Raw genomic sequence first — 19,623 nt, 5'->3', positions numbered from 1 at the left:
ATATTTAGTCCTGCCCAACTCTACACAGTGGAGTATGGAGATAAAGACTGAATAATAATAATAATAATAATAATAATAGTAGTAGTAGTAGTAAATACTTTCATTTATCTAGCTTTTCTGGCATATTTAGATCCCTGTCCTGCCCAACTATACAAACTGGAGTATGGAGATAATAACTACCTCTGAGGATGCTTGCCATAGATGCAGGTGAAACGTCAGGAGAGAATGCCTCTAGAACATGGCCATATAGCCCGAAAAAACCTACAACAACCCAATAATAGTAATAATAATAATAATAATAATAATAATGTATTTTGGTGCATTAATGTTTCAGTTGCCAAAGCCAGCTGGGAAAAGCTCCAAGTTTCCCCACCATCGTAGTGAACACTTACCCTTGCTACCATCCAGAAAGCAAAGAAAGGAAAGATAGAAAGAAGGAAAGAAGACAACCAAAATGTGTGTTACCTCCCTCCGGCCCCCACTTACTTCTTGCTCTCATACGAAGCAATGATGTCCTCGAAAGCGTTTATATCAAAATCCTCAGAGCAATCAAACGAGAAATCAAGCACTGAGCCGCTGCGAGAAAGGGGAATATGCGGAAGTCAACCGAGTCGTAACGGAGCGGGAGACCAAGAGCAGGGTGCCAAAAAGGGGAGGGTGAAGTGGCCCATCCTCATCCTCATTTTCCTTTCCAATGATTAAAATAGGAAGAACTCCCTGACCGTAAGAAGAGCCGTTCAACAGCGGAACTCGCTGACAGAAGGGAGGTTGGACTGGATGGCCTTTGGGGACCCCTTCCAACTCGGTCCAGAAGAGGACATCTATTTTAATGCTGTTCCCTTTATGAATCCTCTCTAAAAAGGAAGGAGACCTGTCTGCTAATGTCATTACTCCCACATTCATACAGGTTTCTGTTGTTAATCAACCGAGGCTAAACTGAAGGAAAGCAGAAGCCATTGCCTCACCCAGACACAGCAGCAGAGATGCCAAGCTAGCTTTTGCAAAACAGCATATAACATGCGCGCCTTTGGCATGGGCTTTCTGAGTTTGAACTGCATTAGAATCACAGAATGCAGACCGAACTGCCTTGAGTGGGATTATGAGTCTACACTGCCAATCTGTTCCATCTGTTCAATTTCAATGAATATTTCTGCCAATATTTTCATGAATATTTCTTGCGAATATTTTAACGGAATATTCCTTCTAATATTTTCATGAATATTCGTGCAACTATGTTTATGAATATGGTTTTGAATATCTTTTTGAATATTTCTGCAAATATTTTTACAAATATTTCTACAGATAATTTAAGGAATATTTTTGCAGATATTTCTATTAGTATTTCTGCAACATTTTTACAAATGTTTTAACAAATATTTCTGACAATACTTCTATGAATATTACTGCCAATATTTTAATGAATATTTCTGCAAATATTTCGACAAATATTTCTGTAAATATTTTAACAAATAATTCTGCAAATATTCTAACAAATTTTAATGAATATTTTTTAATATTTATATAAATATTTCTACAAATATGGCTGCTAATATTTTTATCATTATTTCTGCAAATATTTTTACAAATATTTTAATGAATATTTCTGACAATATTTTAATGAATATTTCTGACAATATTTTAATGAATATTTCTGACAATATTTTTATGAATATTTCTGACAATATTTTTATGAATATTTCCGTAAATATTTTAAATAATACTGCTGTCTATATTTTAATGAATATTTCTGTGAATACTTATACAAATTTATGCCAATATTTTTATGAAACTTCTGCAAAAAAATTTATCAATATTTCTACCAATATTTTTTATCAATATTTCTGTAAATATTTTCACAAATGTTTCTGCCAATATTTCTGTGAATATTTTTATACAAATTTAGGCAAATATTTTAATGATTATTTCTGCAGATGTTTTTATAGACATTTCTGCGAATATTTTTATCAATATTTCTGCAAATATTTAAAAAAATATTTAACAAATATGTCCGCAAATATTTTTACGAATATTTCTGTGAGTATTTTTATCAATATTTCTGCAAATTTTAATGAATATTTCTGTGAATATTTTATGCATATTTATACAAATGTCTGCAAATATTTTAATGAATATTTCTGTGAATATTTTATGCATATTTATACAAATGTCGGCAAATATTTTAATGAGTATTTCTGTGAATATTTATATAACTATTTTATCAATATCTCTGCAAATATTTCACCAGTATTTCTTCAAAGATTTTAATGAATATTTCTGTAAATATTTTCACAAATGTTTCTGCCAATATTTCTGTGAATATTTTTATACACAGATATTTTTATAGACACTTCTGTGAATATTTTTATCAATATTTCTGCAAATATGTTTATGAATTTTTCTGTGAATATTTTTATCAATATTTCTGCAAATTTTAATGAATATTTCTGTGAATATTTACACAACTATTTTATCAATATCTCTGCAAATTTTTCACCAGTATTTCTTCAAACATTTTAATGAATATTTCTGTGAATATTTTAAAATATCTTTCTGAAAATATTTCTATGAATATTTCTGCAAATGTTTTCATCAATATTCCTGTGAATATTTTTATCAATATTTCTGTGAATATTTCAGTGAATATTTCTGCTAACATTGCAGTATCGTTGGGGCTTAAGGAAGACTTTTCTTGCATTCTCTGCCTTGCCACACAAAGAACCGTTCCCTGGAGAGATTTGCAGCATGACTTCTACCACAACTCTCCCTTGTTTTAAGTTCTAAAAGGCAGCAAAGAAGTACTTTACATGAAAAAACAAGCAGAAAATGGCAAGGTGCTGCTGATGCAAAGGTACAAAAAACTGATCCCCAAAAGGAAGCAAAGTTTCGTTGCCTTTTCCAAGAGGACGGCACAAGAAAAGCCAAGAACAAATACAACAGACACCGTCGGGAGTGTAAATGTTGGTTCTTACCGATAAACTCTCTCGACTGGAGTGTTGGCTGGCTGGAGCTCGCCCAGAGGTGTCCTTGGTCCGTGTCGTACCACCCCTAGTTGGGAAAAACCAACACATAAATAGTAATGGTAATGATAACAATAAATAAAACAACTGAGTGGAAAAGAATAATAGTATAGTAATAATAATGCTAATCTATACACATAATAAAAGTGAAAATATGTATGTGTGTGTGGCTGGGGGTGTCCACTTCCACAGACATGCTCCCACTTCCACAAATAGCTATAGTTCCCACTACTCAGGAGACACCAATGGCCCTCCCTCCAATGACATTGCAGGTTATAGTGAGCGCCATGAACATGTCCAAGAGCCCTGCCAATGTCCTCCACAAACACCACACTGCCCACCACCCCAGTGAAGGCTTTCATTCAGGGACAATTTCATCCTAGATTTTACGTTTTCCTTCAACACAGACATCCCAGTGTTTCTGACTCTCTCCACTGGTGTGGAATTTGCATGACCCCGCCCACTGCCTCTCCCTTAACTCTTTCCTATTCTTTTCTATGGCACAAAGCAAACAGTTGAATTGATCAACAACTGAACATATTACAGAGGTTTGGGGATAATTCACCATGGAATTCACCATTCACCATTCCCCCTGAGAAAAATGTATAATATCACAAAGGACTACCATCTCACCCGCCTCATAGGAAACCTGCTACAAAACAGGAGCTTTTTTGTTGAGTTCCAGGGCCAGAGAAGCAGATGGCGGAAACAGAAGAACGGCCTGCCTCAGGGGAGCGTGCTTGCTCCATCCATGTTCAACATCTACACAAATGACCAGCCACTGCCAGAAGGGACAGATAGCTTCATCTATGCTGATAATTGTGCCATTACCGCTCAAGCAGGGAGCTTTGAGATGGTTGAACAGAAGCTCTCCGAAGCTCTAGGTGCTCTAACTGCCTATTACAGGGAAAACCAGCTGATCCCTAATATATGGGTTGCTTACCTGTAACCGTAGTTTCCTGAGTAGTCACCTGCGAAATAGCACTTATGGTATTCCTGCGCCCGCGCAGGCCCAGCTTTCGGAACCTTCTAGACTTAAAAAGAAACATTTTGCTCCCCAGTCCCGCCCCCCCCCCTCCCCCCGAGTATATAAGGTCCGTGGGCGGGACCAACCGTCAATTCTCTTTTTTCCGCCGTTAGAGTAGGCATCAGCATCGTGAACCTATACTTTGGCTTTGAATCGGACTGAATTTGACCACGTTTTTCCAATTTCTGGCTCCCCGACTTAGACTGTTCGACAACTCTTATCTAAACTGGCACGAGTGGCACGAGTGGCTGCTGAGATGGCGACCACTTCTTTCAAGAAGTGCAGCAAGTGCCCCAACGTGCTCCCAGACACGGACGGACATGACCTGTGTCTCGCCTGCCTGGGAGAAGTCCATCTCTCCCAGGCCTGTGCGATTTGCGTGGCCTTCACTCCGCAGACGCGGAAAAACCGTGAAACGCGCTTAGAGTTAGGTGCTCTAACTGCCTATTACAGGGAAAACCAGCTGATCCCTAATCCATCTAAAACACAGACATGTGCCTTTCACCTTAAGAACAGACAAGCATCCCGAGCTCTGAGGATCACTTGGGAAGGAATCCCACTGGAGAATTGCAGCGCACCCAAATACCTGGGAGTCACTCTGGACCGTTCTCTGACCTACAAGAAGCACTGCCTGAACATCAAACAAAAAGTGGGTGCTAGCAACAATATCATACAAAAGCTGACTGGCACAACCTGGGGATCACAACCATATACAGTGAAGACATTTGTCCTTGCGCTATGCTACTCTGCTGCTGAGTACGCATGCCCAGTGTGGAACACATCTCACCACACTAAAACAGTGGATGTGGTTCTTAATGAGACATGCCACATTATCACAGGGTGTCTGCGCCATACACCACTGGAGAAATTACACTGCTTAGCCGGTATTGCACCGCCTGACATCTGCCGGGAAGTTGCAGCCAATAGTGAAAGGACCAAGGCAGAGACATCTCCAGCTCACCCCGTTTAGGTATCAGCCAGCACATCAACGACTTAAATCTAGAAATAGTTTTCTAAGATCTACAGAGACACCCGCTGGAACACCTCAGCAAGTGAGAGTCCAAAAGTGGCAGGCTCAAACCCAGCACCTCAACCAATGGCTGGTACCAAATGAGAGACTCCCCCTTGGGCACACAGAAGACTGGGCGACTTGGAAGGCGCTGAACAGACTGCGCTCTGGCACCACGAGATGCAGAGCCAACCTTCAGAAATGGGGCTACAGAGTGGAATCCACGACATGCGAGTGTGGAGAAGAGCAAACCACTGACCACCTGCTGCAATGCAACCTGAGCCCTGCCACATGCACAATGGAGGACCTTCTTGCAGCAACACCAGAGGCACTCCAAGTGGCCAGATACTGGTCAAAGGACATTTAATCCATGTCCTTTACTTCAAGCTTGCAAATTATGTGTTTTGTCTGTCTGTCTGTTTGTTTGTTTTGTTCTGTTAGAAATGTAATACAATGTTCTGGTTGCGGATGACATGGTGACACCATGGAATTGTAAGTACTGGGATGTATAATTCACCTGCAATCTGAGAGCACTCTGAACTCCATCAATGATGATGATGATGATAATAATAATAATAATAATAATACTTTATTTATACCCCAACACCATCTCCCCAAGAGGACTCAGAGCGGCTTACATGAGGCCAAGCCCAACAACACATCAATAAAAAACAACAAGCAATAAGCAAATAAAACAATACAATTAATATAACTCAACATATAGACAATAACACGCAAGGGTTTAAAACCCTATGGCCGGGCCAGATGTAATAGTCTAAAATTTTAAAAATGATGGACCTGGAACTCATTTGGCACACAGAACCATGACCAAGAAAACATACTGGAGGTCTTTGGAGGGATTGATAGAGGAGTTGTAGTTCACTTACATCCAGCAAGCACTATGAACCCAAACAACGATGGATCTGGACCAAACTTGGCATGCATAACCGATATGCCAAAATTTGAATAGTGGCGAGTCTTGAGGGGAATTGGCCTGGACATTTTGGAGTTGTAGGTATGGGGATTTATAGTTCATCTGCAATGAATGTACACTCTGAACTCCACCAAAAATGAAATTGGATGAAACATGACTAACTCAACCTACTGGAGGGTTTTAAGGGGACTGAATCACCATAGTGGGAATTATAGTTCACCCTACACCCAGAGAGCACACTGAACCCCACTGATGATGCATCTCTAGAGCAAACTTGCCCAACATAGCAAACTTGAAGTACTGATGGAGTTTCTTGGAGTTAACCTGGCATGATGCGAGTTGTAGTTCACCCACAACTTTATGCATTTTGTACAGTTAAAATTTGACTTTTCAAGTAACCAGAGACCCAAGCTAGTATATATATAAAACTGCTTGGGGTTTCTTCCTACTCTAGGATTCTATCTATCTATCTATCTATCTATCTATCTATCTATCTATCTATCTATCGGGATGGGACTGGATGGCCTTTGGGGTCTCTGCCATGTGATTCAGTCCATATTATCTAGTCAATATGCATTAATCACTCAATAAATAAGTTATACTCTACTTATCCACTGGAGACTGGGGATCAAACTGAGTCCCCCTGCTAAAGTTTTTAAAATGTGTCATGGTGTATTGTTGTTGTCCTATTTTTACTGCTTTGGTGTTTTTTGGTTTGCTTATGAGTTAGATAATTGTATTTGTTATGCTGTTGTTTTATTGAGGGCCTTGGCCTTTGTAAGCCGCATCGAGTCCTTCAGGAGATGCTAGCGGGATACAAATAAAGTTAATAATAATAATAATAATAATAATAATAATAAATTATGTTTTTTTATATCCAGCCTTTTCTCTCCACAAGTGGCTATGTTGTTGTTGTTATTATTATGGAAATGCAGCACATCGTATTATATTATTATGAAATTGTATTTATTATTATTATTATTATTATTATTATTATTATTATTATTATGTTATTTGTACCTCGCTTTTTCTCTCCACAAAGGAGACTCAAACCGGCATTAGAAATAATAATAATAATAATAATAATAATAATAATATTATTATTATTATTATTGATACCCCTCACCTGCTGTCCTCTGGGCCCTCTGGCGCCCAGCTTCAGCAAAGACGGCCATGGAGCGGATGGCGGCCCGCAAAGTGGCCCAACGGAAAACGGCCACAGGGTCCATGCCAATGAGTTCGCGCACGTAGGCACTGTCACTGCTCCGCAGCAAGGCCACAATGTCAGGCCGCATGTAGTCCATATTCTTCTCCCGGAAGTCCTGGAGGATGAAGGCGGCCGAAGGTTAGAGGTCTGCGAAGGACTTCTCGGTCCGGCGTCTGCAAGCCCTCCTCCCTCTGGATCTCGACCCCGTACCTTGATCTGGTATTTGACTTTGCCTGCAAAGTGCTGGATGATGAAGGCGGGCTCCAGGACGGGGGTCCCGATGAAGAACTTGTTGTCCTCGTGCTGCTGCTTGAACTTGGCCAGGAGGGTCTCGCTGGTGGCATGTGGGAAGCTGAGGGAAGGATATTAAGACAGTGAAGCATCTATTCTATTATTATTATTTTGTTATATTATCACTAATTAGTAATGATAAATATGTCTATAGCTATAACACCATGTAACACGCTTCTTGGTTCTATTTTGATTATATTTTTAATAATAATATAATATAAAATAACAATATGATATGATATAATAATTAATAACATGATATAATTAATAATAATATAATGCATAATTAATAATATAATATATAATAATAATCTATATAATAACTTATATCTATCATCTATCTATATAACAATATGTAACAATTTTTGATTATATTTTAATATATTTTAACAATATAGTAATTAATAATAATATAGAAATATATCAATGTGATATAATAATAAATAATAATATAATAAAATATAATAATAACAGACCGGGCTGTGGCACAACTAGTTAGTAGCCAGCTGCATTAAATCACTACTGACTGAGAGGTCATAAGTTCGAAGCCAGTTGGAGTGAGCTCCTGACCATTAATAGTCTAGCTTGCTGTCGAGCTATGCAGCCCGAAAGATAGTTGCATTTGTCAAGTAGGATATTTAGGTACTGCTTTATGCGGGGATGCCAGTTTAACTAATTTATGACATCATAAAATCTTCCAGCAGTGTGCAGAAGAATGAGGAAGTACTCCATCAAAAGGACTGAGTGTCACAAGTGGACGGTGAACCAGCAGCTCTCCCTGCGGCTGGAATCGAGCATACCCTCATGAAGCCAGAAAAGCTGGAATGTTAAATTGCCTCTGTGTCTGTCTATATATGTTGTGAGTCTAGTGGCATTGAATGTTTGCCATGTATGTGTGCATTGTAATCCGCCCTGCGGGGTGAGAAGGGCGGAACAGAAATACTGTAAATAAATAAATTATATTTAATAAGAATAATAATCTGTATAATAATCTATATCTATACTTATAACACTATGTAACACAATTTTGGATTAAATTTCTAAAATATTTTTACTAATAATATGACAATCTAATAATATAATAATCTATATAAATAAAAATGTAATGTATGTTTGTGGGATTAACAGAATTCAAAAACCAGTGGGCGAATTGATATCAAATTTGGACAGCATACACCTAACAATCCAATGTATGTCCTTCACTCAAAAATTTTTGATTTTGTCATTTGGGAGTTGTAGTTGTTGGGATGTATAGTTCACCTACAATCCAATCAAAGAGCATTCTGAACTCCACCAATTATGGAATTGAACCAAACTTGGCACACAGGACTCCCATGACCAAGAGAAAACACTGCAAGAGTTTGGTGGGCAGTGTCCTTTGGTTTTGGAGTTGTAGTTCACCTACATCCAGAGAGCACTGTGGACTCAAACAATGATGGATCTGGACCAAACTCTACACAAATACTCAATATGCCCAAATGTGAACACTGGTGGAGTTTGGGGAAAATAGAATCTTGACATTTGGGAGTTGTAGTTGATGGGATTTACAGTTCACCTACAATCACAGAGCATTCTGAACCCCACCAACGATAGAATTGGGCCAAAACTCCCACACAGAACCCCCATGGCCACCAGAGTGGGCCACAGCCATGTGTGGCAGGGGACGGCTAGTACTCTAATAATATAACAATATAATAAAATAATATATAATATTATTATAGTAATAATCTATGTACTAATTAATATAATATAACAATAATAATATAATAACATAATACTAATATAATAATGATATATAATTATACAATTATATAATAATCTATATCTCTAATATCCTAGGCCCTTGGGAAAAGCCCAATATTCAGAGACGAATCCCAGACACTTGGACCTAATGTGCATGTGCGCTGTGTTGTTATGTACTAATAAATCAATACTAATAATCTATCTATCTATCTAACTAACTAACTAACTAACTAACTGATAAATAATTATATACGAGGGGTATTTTTTAAGTAAGGTCCGTTTTGTTGTAGACACTAGTAGTTCATGCGCGTGCGTTGTGTACCGGCATGCCTCGGGAACAACTGTGCTCAGTTTCTGTTCTGTAGCTAACCTGTACGGTTCTCTTCTGTGCTTTAAACATGTTTAAGACTATCAACTCACCCTCCACATGTGAGGTTCGCTCAGTGATACGGTTTTTGTCAGCAAGGAACCTGCCTGCTGCAGAAATTCATTGACAGATTTGTGAAGTGTACGGTGATACTATTATGAGTGAAAGCAAAGTGCGTAAGTGGGTACGACAATTCAAAGATGGCCGTGACAACGTCCATGATGAGGACTGCTCCGGTCGCCCTTCTTTGATTACAGACAATTTGGTGGCGGCAAGTTTTTATGAAGAGGGTATTTTAAAATTGGTTCAGAGGTATGATAAGTGTTTGAACAAACTTGGCAACTATGTCGAAAAATAGAGTGAAGTATGTACTTTCTGAAAATAAATTTACTTTTTTGAAATATACTTTCGTTGTGTACTTATGTTCAAACGGACCTTACTTAAAAAATACCCCTTGTAATATTCAGCAAAATGAGCAATAGCAGAACCCACGATCAGCCAAGCTGACCACAGAATATTATTTGAGAGCACGGAAATTCTCTGCTTCTAAAAGGATCCCTCTCCTTCCTGCCAGCCAGGCTTACTTGCTCTCCTCGTCCAGCAGATAGAAGAGACCTGTGGGCTTCTTGCTGATCAGGTGGATACAGGCCACGTTGTCGGTGTAGTCGATATTGTGCCAGGAAATCCCTTCGCTCTGATACTCCTCCTGCAAAACAAAGGGGAAACGCTGGCATCCTATTTAGTCGCATTCCCACCTTTCCCCCCGCTTTAAGATTTCAGGCCACTTACGACAGCATACAGACGGTTAAAAAAAAAGGCAATTAAACCACCATAAAACAAACCACCAATTATCTTTTTTTTATTTAAATGTAAATATTTATTTATAAAGACATTTACATCCTGCCTTTGAGCCTAATAACCTCCTCCACAAATGCCTTGAAGGTGGCTTGAACTGAAAACAAAATACAGGAAAAAAACTTTTAAATGGAAATAATAATAATAATTTTAAAAATGGAAGTATTTATTATTACTGTATTATTATTTTGTGTGATGTGAAATTGCTTTGGACTTTTAAGTGGAAATAATAATCATAACAATAGTAATAACAATAACAATAATATTGTGTGATTATGTGAGTTTGGCTCAGACTTTTAAATGGAAATAATAGTAATAATAATAATAATAGTAATTGTGTGTGATTGTTGTTAACTTAGCTTGGACTTTTAAATGGAAATAATAGTAAAATAATTAACAACAACAACAATGCTCGCTCCATTTCTCTCCAAATACCCATCCTAGTTATATGTCACATTGTCATGCCCAGTATTTTAAAAATTTTAATTATTACATTTGGCCCTGCTATAGGTTTTAATGCGTTGTGGTGTTACTGTTTTTTTATTGCTTTGTTTATGAGTTATTTATTGTCTGTATTGCTATGTTGTTTTTATTGATGTATTGGGCTCGGCCTCTTGTAAGCCGCACCGAGTCCTCCGGGAGATGGTAGCGGGGTATAAATAAAGGATTATTATTATTATTATTATTATTATTATTATTATTATAGTGTGTGATTATGTGAATTTGGTTCAGACTTTTAAATGGAAATAATAGTAGTAGTAGTAATAATAATAATAATAATAATAATAATAGTAATATTAATATTAATTGTGTGTGATTGATGTGAACTTGGCTTGGACTTTTAAATGGAAATAATAGTAAAATAATAATAATAATAATAATAATAATAATAATAATAATAATAATAATAGTGTGTGATTGATGTGAACTTGGCCTGGACTTTTAAATGGAAATAATAGTAAAATAATAATAATAACAACAACAACAACAATAATAATAATAATAATAATAATAGTGTGTGATTGATATGAACTTGGCTTGGACTTTTAAATGGAAATAATAGTAAAATAATAATAATAATAATAATAATAATAGTGTGTGATTGATGTGAACTTGGCTTGGACTTTTAAATGGAAATAATAGTAAAATAATAATAATAATAATAGTAGTAGTAGTGTGTGATTGATGTGAACTTGGCTCGGACTTTTAAATGGAAATAATTATCTGTACACATAATAAAAGTGAAAATATCTATGTGTGTGTGTGAAAATCTTCTATGTGTGTGTGTGGCCGAGATGTCCACTTGCACAGATAAACTCCTTCCTCCACAAACAACTCTAGCTCCCATTGCTCAGGAGACACCAAAGGCCCTCCCTCCAATGACACTGCAGGTTATAGTGAGTGCCATGAACATGTCCAAGAGTCTGACAAAGTCCTCCACAAACCACATCCTGCCCACTACCCAAGTGAAGACTTTCATACGGGGACAATTTCATCCTAGATTTTATGTGTTTCCCCCACCACAGACATCCCAGTGTTTCTGACTCTCTCTACTGATGTGGAATTTGCATGACCTCACCCACTGCCTCTCCTTTAACTTTTTCCTGTTCTTTTCTATGGCACACAGCAAACAGAGGAAATGACCAGTAACTGAACATGCTAGAGAGGTTTGGGGAGAATTCACCATGATTTATAGGAGTTGTAGGTACTGGGGATGTATAGTTCACCTGCAATCAATGATGGGCCTGGAACTAACTTGGCACATAGAAGCCCCATGACCAACAAAACATATTGGAGGTCTTTCGAAGGATTTATAGGAGTTGCAGTTCACCTACATCCAGAGTGCACTAGAAACCCAACCAACGATAGATCTGGACCAAACTTGGCATGCATACCCGATATGCCCAAATTTGAATACTGGTGGGTTTTGAGGGGAATTGGACTGAACATTTTGGAGTTGTAGGTACTGGGATTTATAGTTCTGCTGCAATCATGAGCACTCTGAACTCCACCAAAGATGGAATTGGACCTAACCTGACACAGAGAGCCACCATGACCAGCAAAAACTCCTGGAGGTCTTTGGGGAAAATTCACCTTGATTTGGGGGAGTTGTAGTTCACCTACATCCAGAGAGCACTGTGAATCCAAACACCGATGGATCTGGACCAAACTTGGCACACAGACCTGATATGGCAAAATCTGATTGCTGGAGGGGCTTGGGGGGAACTGACCTTCCTTTCTGGGAGTTGTAGTTCACCCACAAGCACCGAAACGGTGACCTCTACCGTTGATGGACTTGGACCACACTTGGCACACAGAACTCCCATGAACGTAACTTATTGGAGAGGTTTGAGGAGACAGACTCACCATAGTGGGAGTTTATTATTTATTTACGACATTTATATGCCGCCCTTCTCACCCCGAAGGGGACTCAGAGTGGCTTACAAGGTATATATTACATACAATATATTATATTATTAGCATAGTACAATATCAGCATTAAACATTGCTATATTGCACCATACCATTATATCGTAATATTATTAGTAATATTACAAGTAATGTAAATATATAATTATAATATCATATTATTATCATATTGCAGTACATTATAATATTATAAATATTATATTATATTATATTATATTATTAGAATAGTTTACCCTACAGCCAGAGAGCACACTGAACCCCATTTATGATGCACCCAGAACAAACTTGCCCAACACAACAAAACTTTAAGTATTGATGGAGCTTTTCGGGGTTAACCTGGAATGATGGGAGTTGTAGTTCACCAACAACCTTATGCAATTTGTACAATTAAAAATTTGACTTTTTTCAAATAATCCAGGCAATGCTGGGGACCCAAGCTAGTAATAATAATAATATAATAATAATAATAATAATATTTATTCCACTCCTGACCTGTTCAAGCTTGAAAATGTGCTGATTGAAGTAATACTGCAGCTGTTCATTGGCGTAGTTGATACAGAACTGCTCAAAGCTGTTGGTCTTGAAATCTTCAAAGCCGAAAATGTCAAGGACGCCGATGGAAAGGCACTGGAAAAGGGGCAAATTTAGGAAGACGTCAAGTTCAAATATTGAAATAGGATTGTCAGTTTTCTGCCTGGCAGAAAGAAGCGGGTTTAACTTAGGGGTCCCTTCCAAGTCTATGATTCTATAGCCCAATATTTCCATGAACCTACTAATGTCTATGAAATAATTTGAATGTAAGCTGCTTTTGAGTGTCCTGCCGAAGAGAAAAAGTGGGGCATAAATGAATATAATAGTAAATAATACTATAAATAATAATACATAAGATATATTAAATTTACATAATAATACGTAATAATAAAAATTAAATACAAATAATACGTAATAATAGATTAAATTTTGTTTTAACATCATCATCATAAATAATGTAACTACATAATACATAGTAATAAATATTAAATTCTGTTTTAACATAATCATAATTAATAAAATAATAAAATACATAATAATATATATTAAATTATGTCTTAACGCAATCATCATCATAAATAATATAATAATAACACATAATGATAAATATTAAATTCTGTTTTCACATCATAATAATTAATAAAATAAATAATAACATATATAGGTAAAGGTAAAGGTAGTCCCCTGACATTAAGTCCAGTCATGTCTGACTCTGGGGTGTGGTGCTCATCTCCATTTCTAAGCCGAAGAGCCAGTGTTGTCCGTAGACACCTCCAAGGTCATGTGGCCGGCATGACTGCATGGAGCGCCGTTACCTTCCCGCCGGAGCGGTACCTATTGATCTACTCACATTTGCATGTTTTCGAACTGCTAGGTTGGCAGAAGCTAGGGCTGACAGCGGAAGCTCATGCCGCTCCCCGGAATCGAACCTGCGACCTTTCGATCAACAAGCTCAGTAGCTCGGTGCTTTAACCCACTGCGCCACCGGGGGCTCCAATAACATATATAGTAATACATAATAATAGGTATTAAAATCTATTTTATTACTATAATAAATAAATAGTAATATAAATAATAATACATAACAATAAATGTTAAATACTGTATTAACATAGTAATAATAATTCTACAGACCTATTTTTCCATGCACCTGTTGATGTCTATGAGGCTGGAAGGCCATCTTTCACAAGGGTTTGGCTTGTGTCTTCCTTAATGGCAAAATGAGGTTGGACTGGATGGCATTTAGGGGTCCCTTCCAAGGGGCCACTCCTGGAAGGAGTGAAGTGATCCCTGTGATGCCCCCGCTCTCTTTGTGATACATGCAAGCAGACACAAACATACCATGACAGACTCCTCCATGTCCTTCTTGTTGAGCAACGCGTGGTTAATGCGCAGGACGATCCAGTCGAAGAGCGCACTGTAGAGAGACTTGGCCATGGAGTCACGGGCGGTGATGGCCTGCGGATTTACTATATTTTAATCTTTGGTCCAGGTATTTTGATATATATCTTAGAAATACATTTTGATATATGGTTGTGTGTTCACAGAGAGGCAGGTAAGAAATAATAATAACATATATTATAGCTATTATAATATTTATAATAATATTATATATAGTATATTTATTATTTCATGCAACCATAGAGCATCTTGTTTATAATATTACAGAATCTTTATAATAATATTAATATTATAAAATAATATATTCTATTAAGCATCCTATGCAGCAGCTTTGTATCTAAATAATAATAATGATTTTAATACAAATAAAATATTATGTTTATAATAATTATAATATTAATATAATAATACTATAATTATTATTGTTATTTTTATTTAGATACAAAGATAGAGCATGGGATGCCTTATATAATATATCATATTTTATTTATTTATTTAATTTAAAAGTTTTGTATACTGGCCTTCTCACCTCTCTTGAGGGACTCAGACCGGTTTCCAACCATATCACATACAATCAATAAAACATCATAATACATATTACAGTAAAACATTATAACAGCAATTACAATCAATAACTACAATGGTCAGTCGTCAGACTAAAGTCGTTGCTCATCATCCTCCACCCATATCTCAGGGTGTTGGCTCACTCGTCGAATGCCTGTCTCCATAACCACGTCTTCACCTGTTTCCTAAATGTCAGGATAGACGGGGCGGTTCTGATCTCCAGTGGGAGAGAGTTCCAGAGTCGAGGGGCCACCACCGAGAAGGCCCTGTCCCTCGTCCCCACCAGACGCGCTTGCAAGGCCGGTGGGACCGAGAGCAGAGCCTCTCCAGACGATCTTAATAATCTTGATGGTTCATAGGGGAGAATACGGTAATATTATTAACGTAATAATAATATTACGTAATATTATTATTATTATAAATATATTTGTATATGTATGTTAAATACAAAGCTGGTGAATAGGATGCCATATATTATTTCTTTCTTTCGCATTTTTGTATCCTAACCTCCTCACCCCCGGAGGGGGACTCAAGGTGGCTTCACAACAGGCATTCATTCAATGCCAACAACAGTAATAAATGATAAAAGCAATTAAAACAATTTGTTAATGCTTTAAAATTACTAAAACATTGCTTAAATCATGCAGGTTTGAAATCATAGTCCAGGTCAGTCCACTGTCATTCACACAAATTGGGTCTCATTCTAAATTGCTGCCTCTACTGTTCGAACGCTTGGTTCCATAACCAGGTTTTGAGTTTTATTCTGAAGGATAAGAGGGAGGGGGCCAATCTAAGGTCCCTGGGTAGAGAGCTCCACATTATAAAAATTATAATATTTGTAATCTATTATTCATATTATTATTAAGATTTAGATACAAACCTGGTGAATAAGATGCCCCCTATTTATTTATTTATTTACAGCTTTTATATTCCGCCCTTCTCACCCCGCAGGGGACTCAGTGTACACATATATGGCAAACATTCAATGCCAATTTTTGACATACAAACATATACAGACATACACAGAGGCTATTTAACTTTTTCTGGCCGCCAGGGGAGCTGTCGCTTTCATCGTCCATCTGCGACACTGATGAAGCACTTCCGCATTCCCCGCATGCTTCCCCGCTGGAATGCTTTGCTGGAGTCTTCTTTATGGCCTCATAAATCAGTTAATTTAGCCTCCCCACACTTTAAGGTGGTACCTTATTTTCCTACTTGACAGATGCAACTGTCTTTCGGATTGCAAAGGTCGACAACAGGCTACACACAATTGGTTGGAAACCCATTCCAACCCGGGCTGGCTTCGAACTCATGACCTTTTGGTCAGAGTGATCTTAATGCAGCTGACACTAAGCCAGCTGCGCCACAATCCCGGTGCATCTTATATGGCATCATACACACACACACACACACAATAATAGTACATTACAAATATATTTAAAATAGTAATATTTTATATTTTATATATTATAATGTATTATATGTTATAATAATATCTTACAAATACATTTATAATAGTAATAAAATATTATATATTATATAAGGCATCCTATGCACCAGCTTTGTATCTAAGTGTGTGTGTGTATATATGTATATATATATATATTATATTTAGTATTCAGATACAAAGCTAGTGGATATAATTACATATCATGATTACATAATTACATAACAATATATTGTTATAATAAATAATATATACATTATTTAGATACAAAGCTGGTGGATATCATTTTGTTGTTCATTCGTTTAGTCATTTCCGACTCTTCGTGACCTCATGGACCAGCCCACGCCAGAGCTCCCTGTTGACCATCACCACCCCCAGCTCCTTCAAGGTCAATCCAGTCACTTCAAGGATCCCGTCCATCCATCTCGCCCTTGGTCGGCCCCTCTTCCTTTTTCCTTCCATTTCCCCCAGCATAATTCTCTGATATAATTACATTATTATTATTTACATCTTTATTATTATTTAGATACAGAGCTGCTGGATTGGATGCCAGTCTTAAATACATCCTTTCACCTTTCCCCAACTGCAGAGCCACCAACATGGTTGGGGTGTTATAATCAAAAGGAACAAGGTTTGTCATGCAAAACTGAAAAAGCACTGGCTTCTATGTAAAATAATGATAGCTCAACATCCATGGATTCCAACAGAACCAACAAGACTTCTCCAAAGGGCTCACCTCATTGAGGCTGTAGGGGAGGATGAGTTTGTCATTCGCCGTCACCGTTTTTCTCTTTGTCAAGACCTCCACCAGGATTTCACGTTTCACCTGGGAAAGTCAAGGGAAAAAAAGAGTCTGGGTGTGATGTTTTCGGAGTTAGTAGGACTGTGCAAAACTCCCGTCACTCCCTGGAAGACAATGATCAATTAGAGCGAGAAGGACTGGGGAAACAATACTTGTATTTTGATTGGTGAATCTTGAAGACTGCATTTTTTTTCATATACCACAATTAAAATGTATGCCAAAAAAGGATTCTAGGACTGCATAATAGAAAGAGAATGCCTTTCAAGAAGTTACTTTTCAAATTCATTTCACAGACTATGATTTGAGGAAAGGGACCCGGTTTGATCACATTAGTAAAGGAAAAATGAGTGTTTCCTGCCCTCCCCTGGCAGTGGGTGAGAGGATATACCTTGAGAAGCTCGGAGAGGATGTCCAGGACTTGTGGGGGGCCCACCTCGAGGCCCTCGTCCCGGCCAGCCGGCCTCTTCTTGTAGGTGATGTTCCCCAGGTAAAGGATGGCAGACAGCACAGAAAAGATCCTGGAGGGAAAAACACACCGGGAAAGGTGAGATTCAAGGACACAGAGCCCTGCGACTCTGAAATAACAGCATGCTACTTTATAATAATAATAATAATAATAATAATAATATATTATTATTATTATTATTGTTGTTGTTGTTATATTAGGCATCATTTACAACGTTTCACACTCTTAGGGCGTCTGACATCAATTCATTAAAAATATATAAATTATGTATTGTTGAAGGCTTTCATGGCCGGAATCACTGGGTTGTTGTAGGTTTTTTCGGGCTATATGGACATGTTTTAGAGGCATTTCTCCTGACGTTTCGCCTCCAGACAGCAAACAACCAAGTCCCAGGGAACACCTCCCAAACAGAGGATGCCTCCAGGCACAACAGTCAGGCTACCTCTATGTAGAGACCCTCATTGATTGACTTTGCAGCTTCATGGCTACTCAATACTATTCATGCCTGCTAACTGCAACATTCACACTTGCTTCAAACAGACAAAGGTACTTTCTCCCACTCTGGACATTATTCCACAGGGATATATATACACTCTACTTGCTTTGCAGCCAGCAGAGCCTCTGGAGATGCCATTAGCCACAGGTGCAGGTGAAATGTCAGGAGAGAATGCTGCTGGAACATGGCTATACAGCCCAAAAAACACAAAGCAACCCAGTGATTCCGGCCATGAAAGCCTTTGACAACACAGTAATTTCTCACTTTCCAATAATAGTAAAACAAATTATTATTATTATTATTATTATTATTATTATTATTATTATTATTGAAACACAACAAGATGAGGGCAAAGCTGCCAAATTACTCTGCTGGCTGTTGTATTAGATCACACGTCGGACAATTCCCAAGTGTCTAGGACTGTGTGATGTATCGGCAAATAATGTGTGCAGATCCCAGTAAGGTGGCCTTTTGCAGCTGGCAGATGGTAATTTTGTCATCACAGATTGTGTTTAAGTGCAGGCCAAGGTCTTTAGGCACTGCACCCAGTGTGCCGATCACCACTGCGACCACTGGTTTACTGGTTTGTGCCAGAGTCTTTGCAGTTCGATCTTTAAATCCTCATATCGTGTCATCTTTTCCAGTTGTTTCTCTTCAATCCTGCTGTTACCTGGGATTGCAACATGGACAATCCATACTTTGTTTTTTAACACGATCGTGAGGTCAGGAGTATTGTGCTCCAAAACTCTTGTCTGTCTGAATTTGGAAGTCCCAGAGGAGTTTGCTGTGTTCATTTTCTTATTAATTATTTCTTATTAATTATAATTATTAATAATTAATAATTATTTCTATTATTATTATTATTATTATTATTAATATCCCTAAAGGGATCAATTGACTCACTGCTTCTTTGTGGCAGGAAGGAAACCAACCATCTCCATGGCTTGCTTTAACCGTTCGAAATCGTGCTGGAGGTCTTCCCCGTCTTCAATTTTCAAGTTATGCTGTAGAAGGGAAAAGGAATTTAAAAGGAGAA

At 37.6% G+C, this 19,623-nt stretch overlaps 1 protein-coding gene across 10 annotated transcripts in view; it reads right to left on the bottom strand.

The window, feature by feature from the left end:
• MYO9B (myosin IXB) overlaps window positions 1-19,623 on the bottom strand; it is a 113,757-nt gene that overhangs the window by 53,914 nt on the left and 40,220 nt on the right. For 9 of the 10 annotated variants that reach the window (XM_067473529.1, XM_067473523.1, XM_067473520.1 and 6 more), the window contains 10 exons: window positions 19,491-19,591; window positions 18,014-18,143; window positions 17,560-17,649; window positions 14,753-14,869; window positions 13,373-13,507; window positions 10,180-10,301; window positions 7,405-7,546; window positions 7,114-7,309; window positions 2,970-3,045; window positions 487-576 (listed from right to left, as the gene is read on the bottom strand). In XM_067473529.1, coding sequence (XP_067329630.1) covers window positions 487-576; window positions 2,970-3,045; window positions 7,114-7,309; window positions 7,405-7,546; window positions 10,180-10,301; window positions 13,373-13,507; window positions 14,753-14,869; window positions 17,560-17,649; window positions 18,014-18,143; window positions 19,491-19,591 — 1,199 coding nt within the window. The remainder of the gene's footprint in view (window positions 1-486; window positions 577-2,969; window positions 3,046-7,113; window positions 7,310-7,404; window positions 7,547-10,179; window positions 10,302-13,372; window positions 13,508-14,752; window positions 14,870-17,559; window positions 17,650-18,013; window positions 18,144-19,490; window positions 19,592-19,623) is intronic. The other variant, XM_067473527.1, reaches the window with a different exon arrangement.

Source organism: Anolis sagrei, chromosome X (genome assembly GCF_037176765.1).
Source record: "Anolis sagrei isolate rAnoSag1 chromosome X, rAnoSag1.mat, whole genome shotgun sequence".
NCBI lineage: Eukaryota > Metazoa > Chordata > Lepidosauria > Squamata > Dactyloidae > Anolis > Anolis sagrei.
This window is presented reverse-complemented; position numbering and strand designations above follow the sequence as displayed.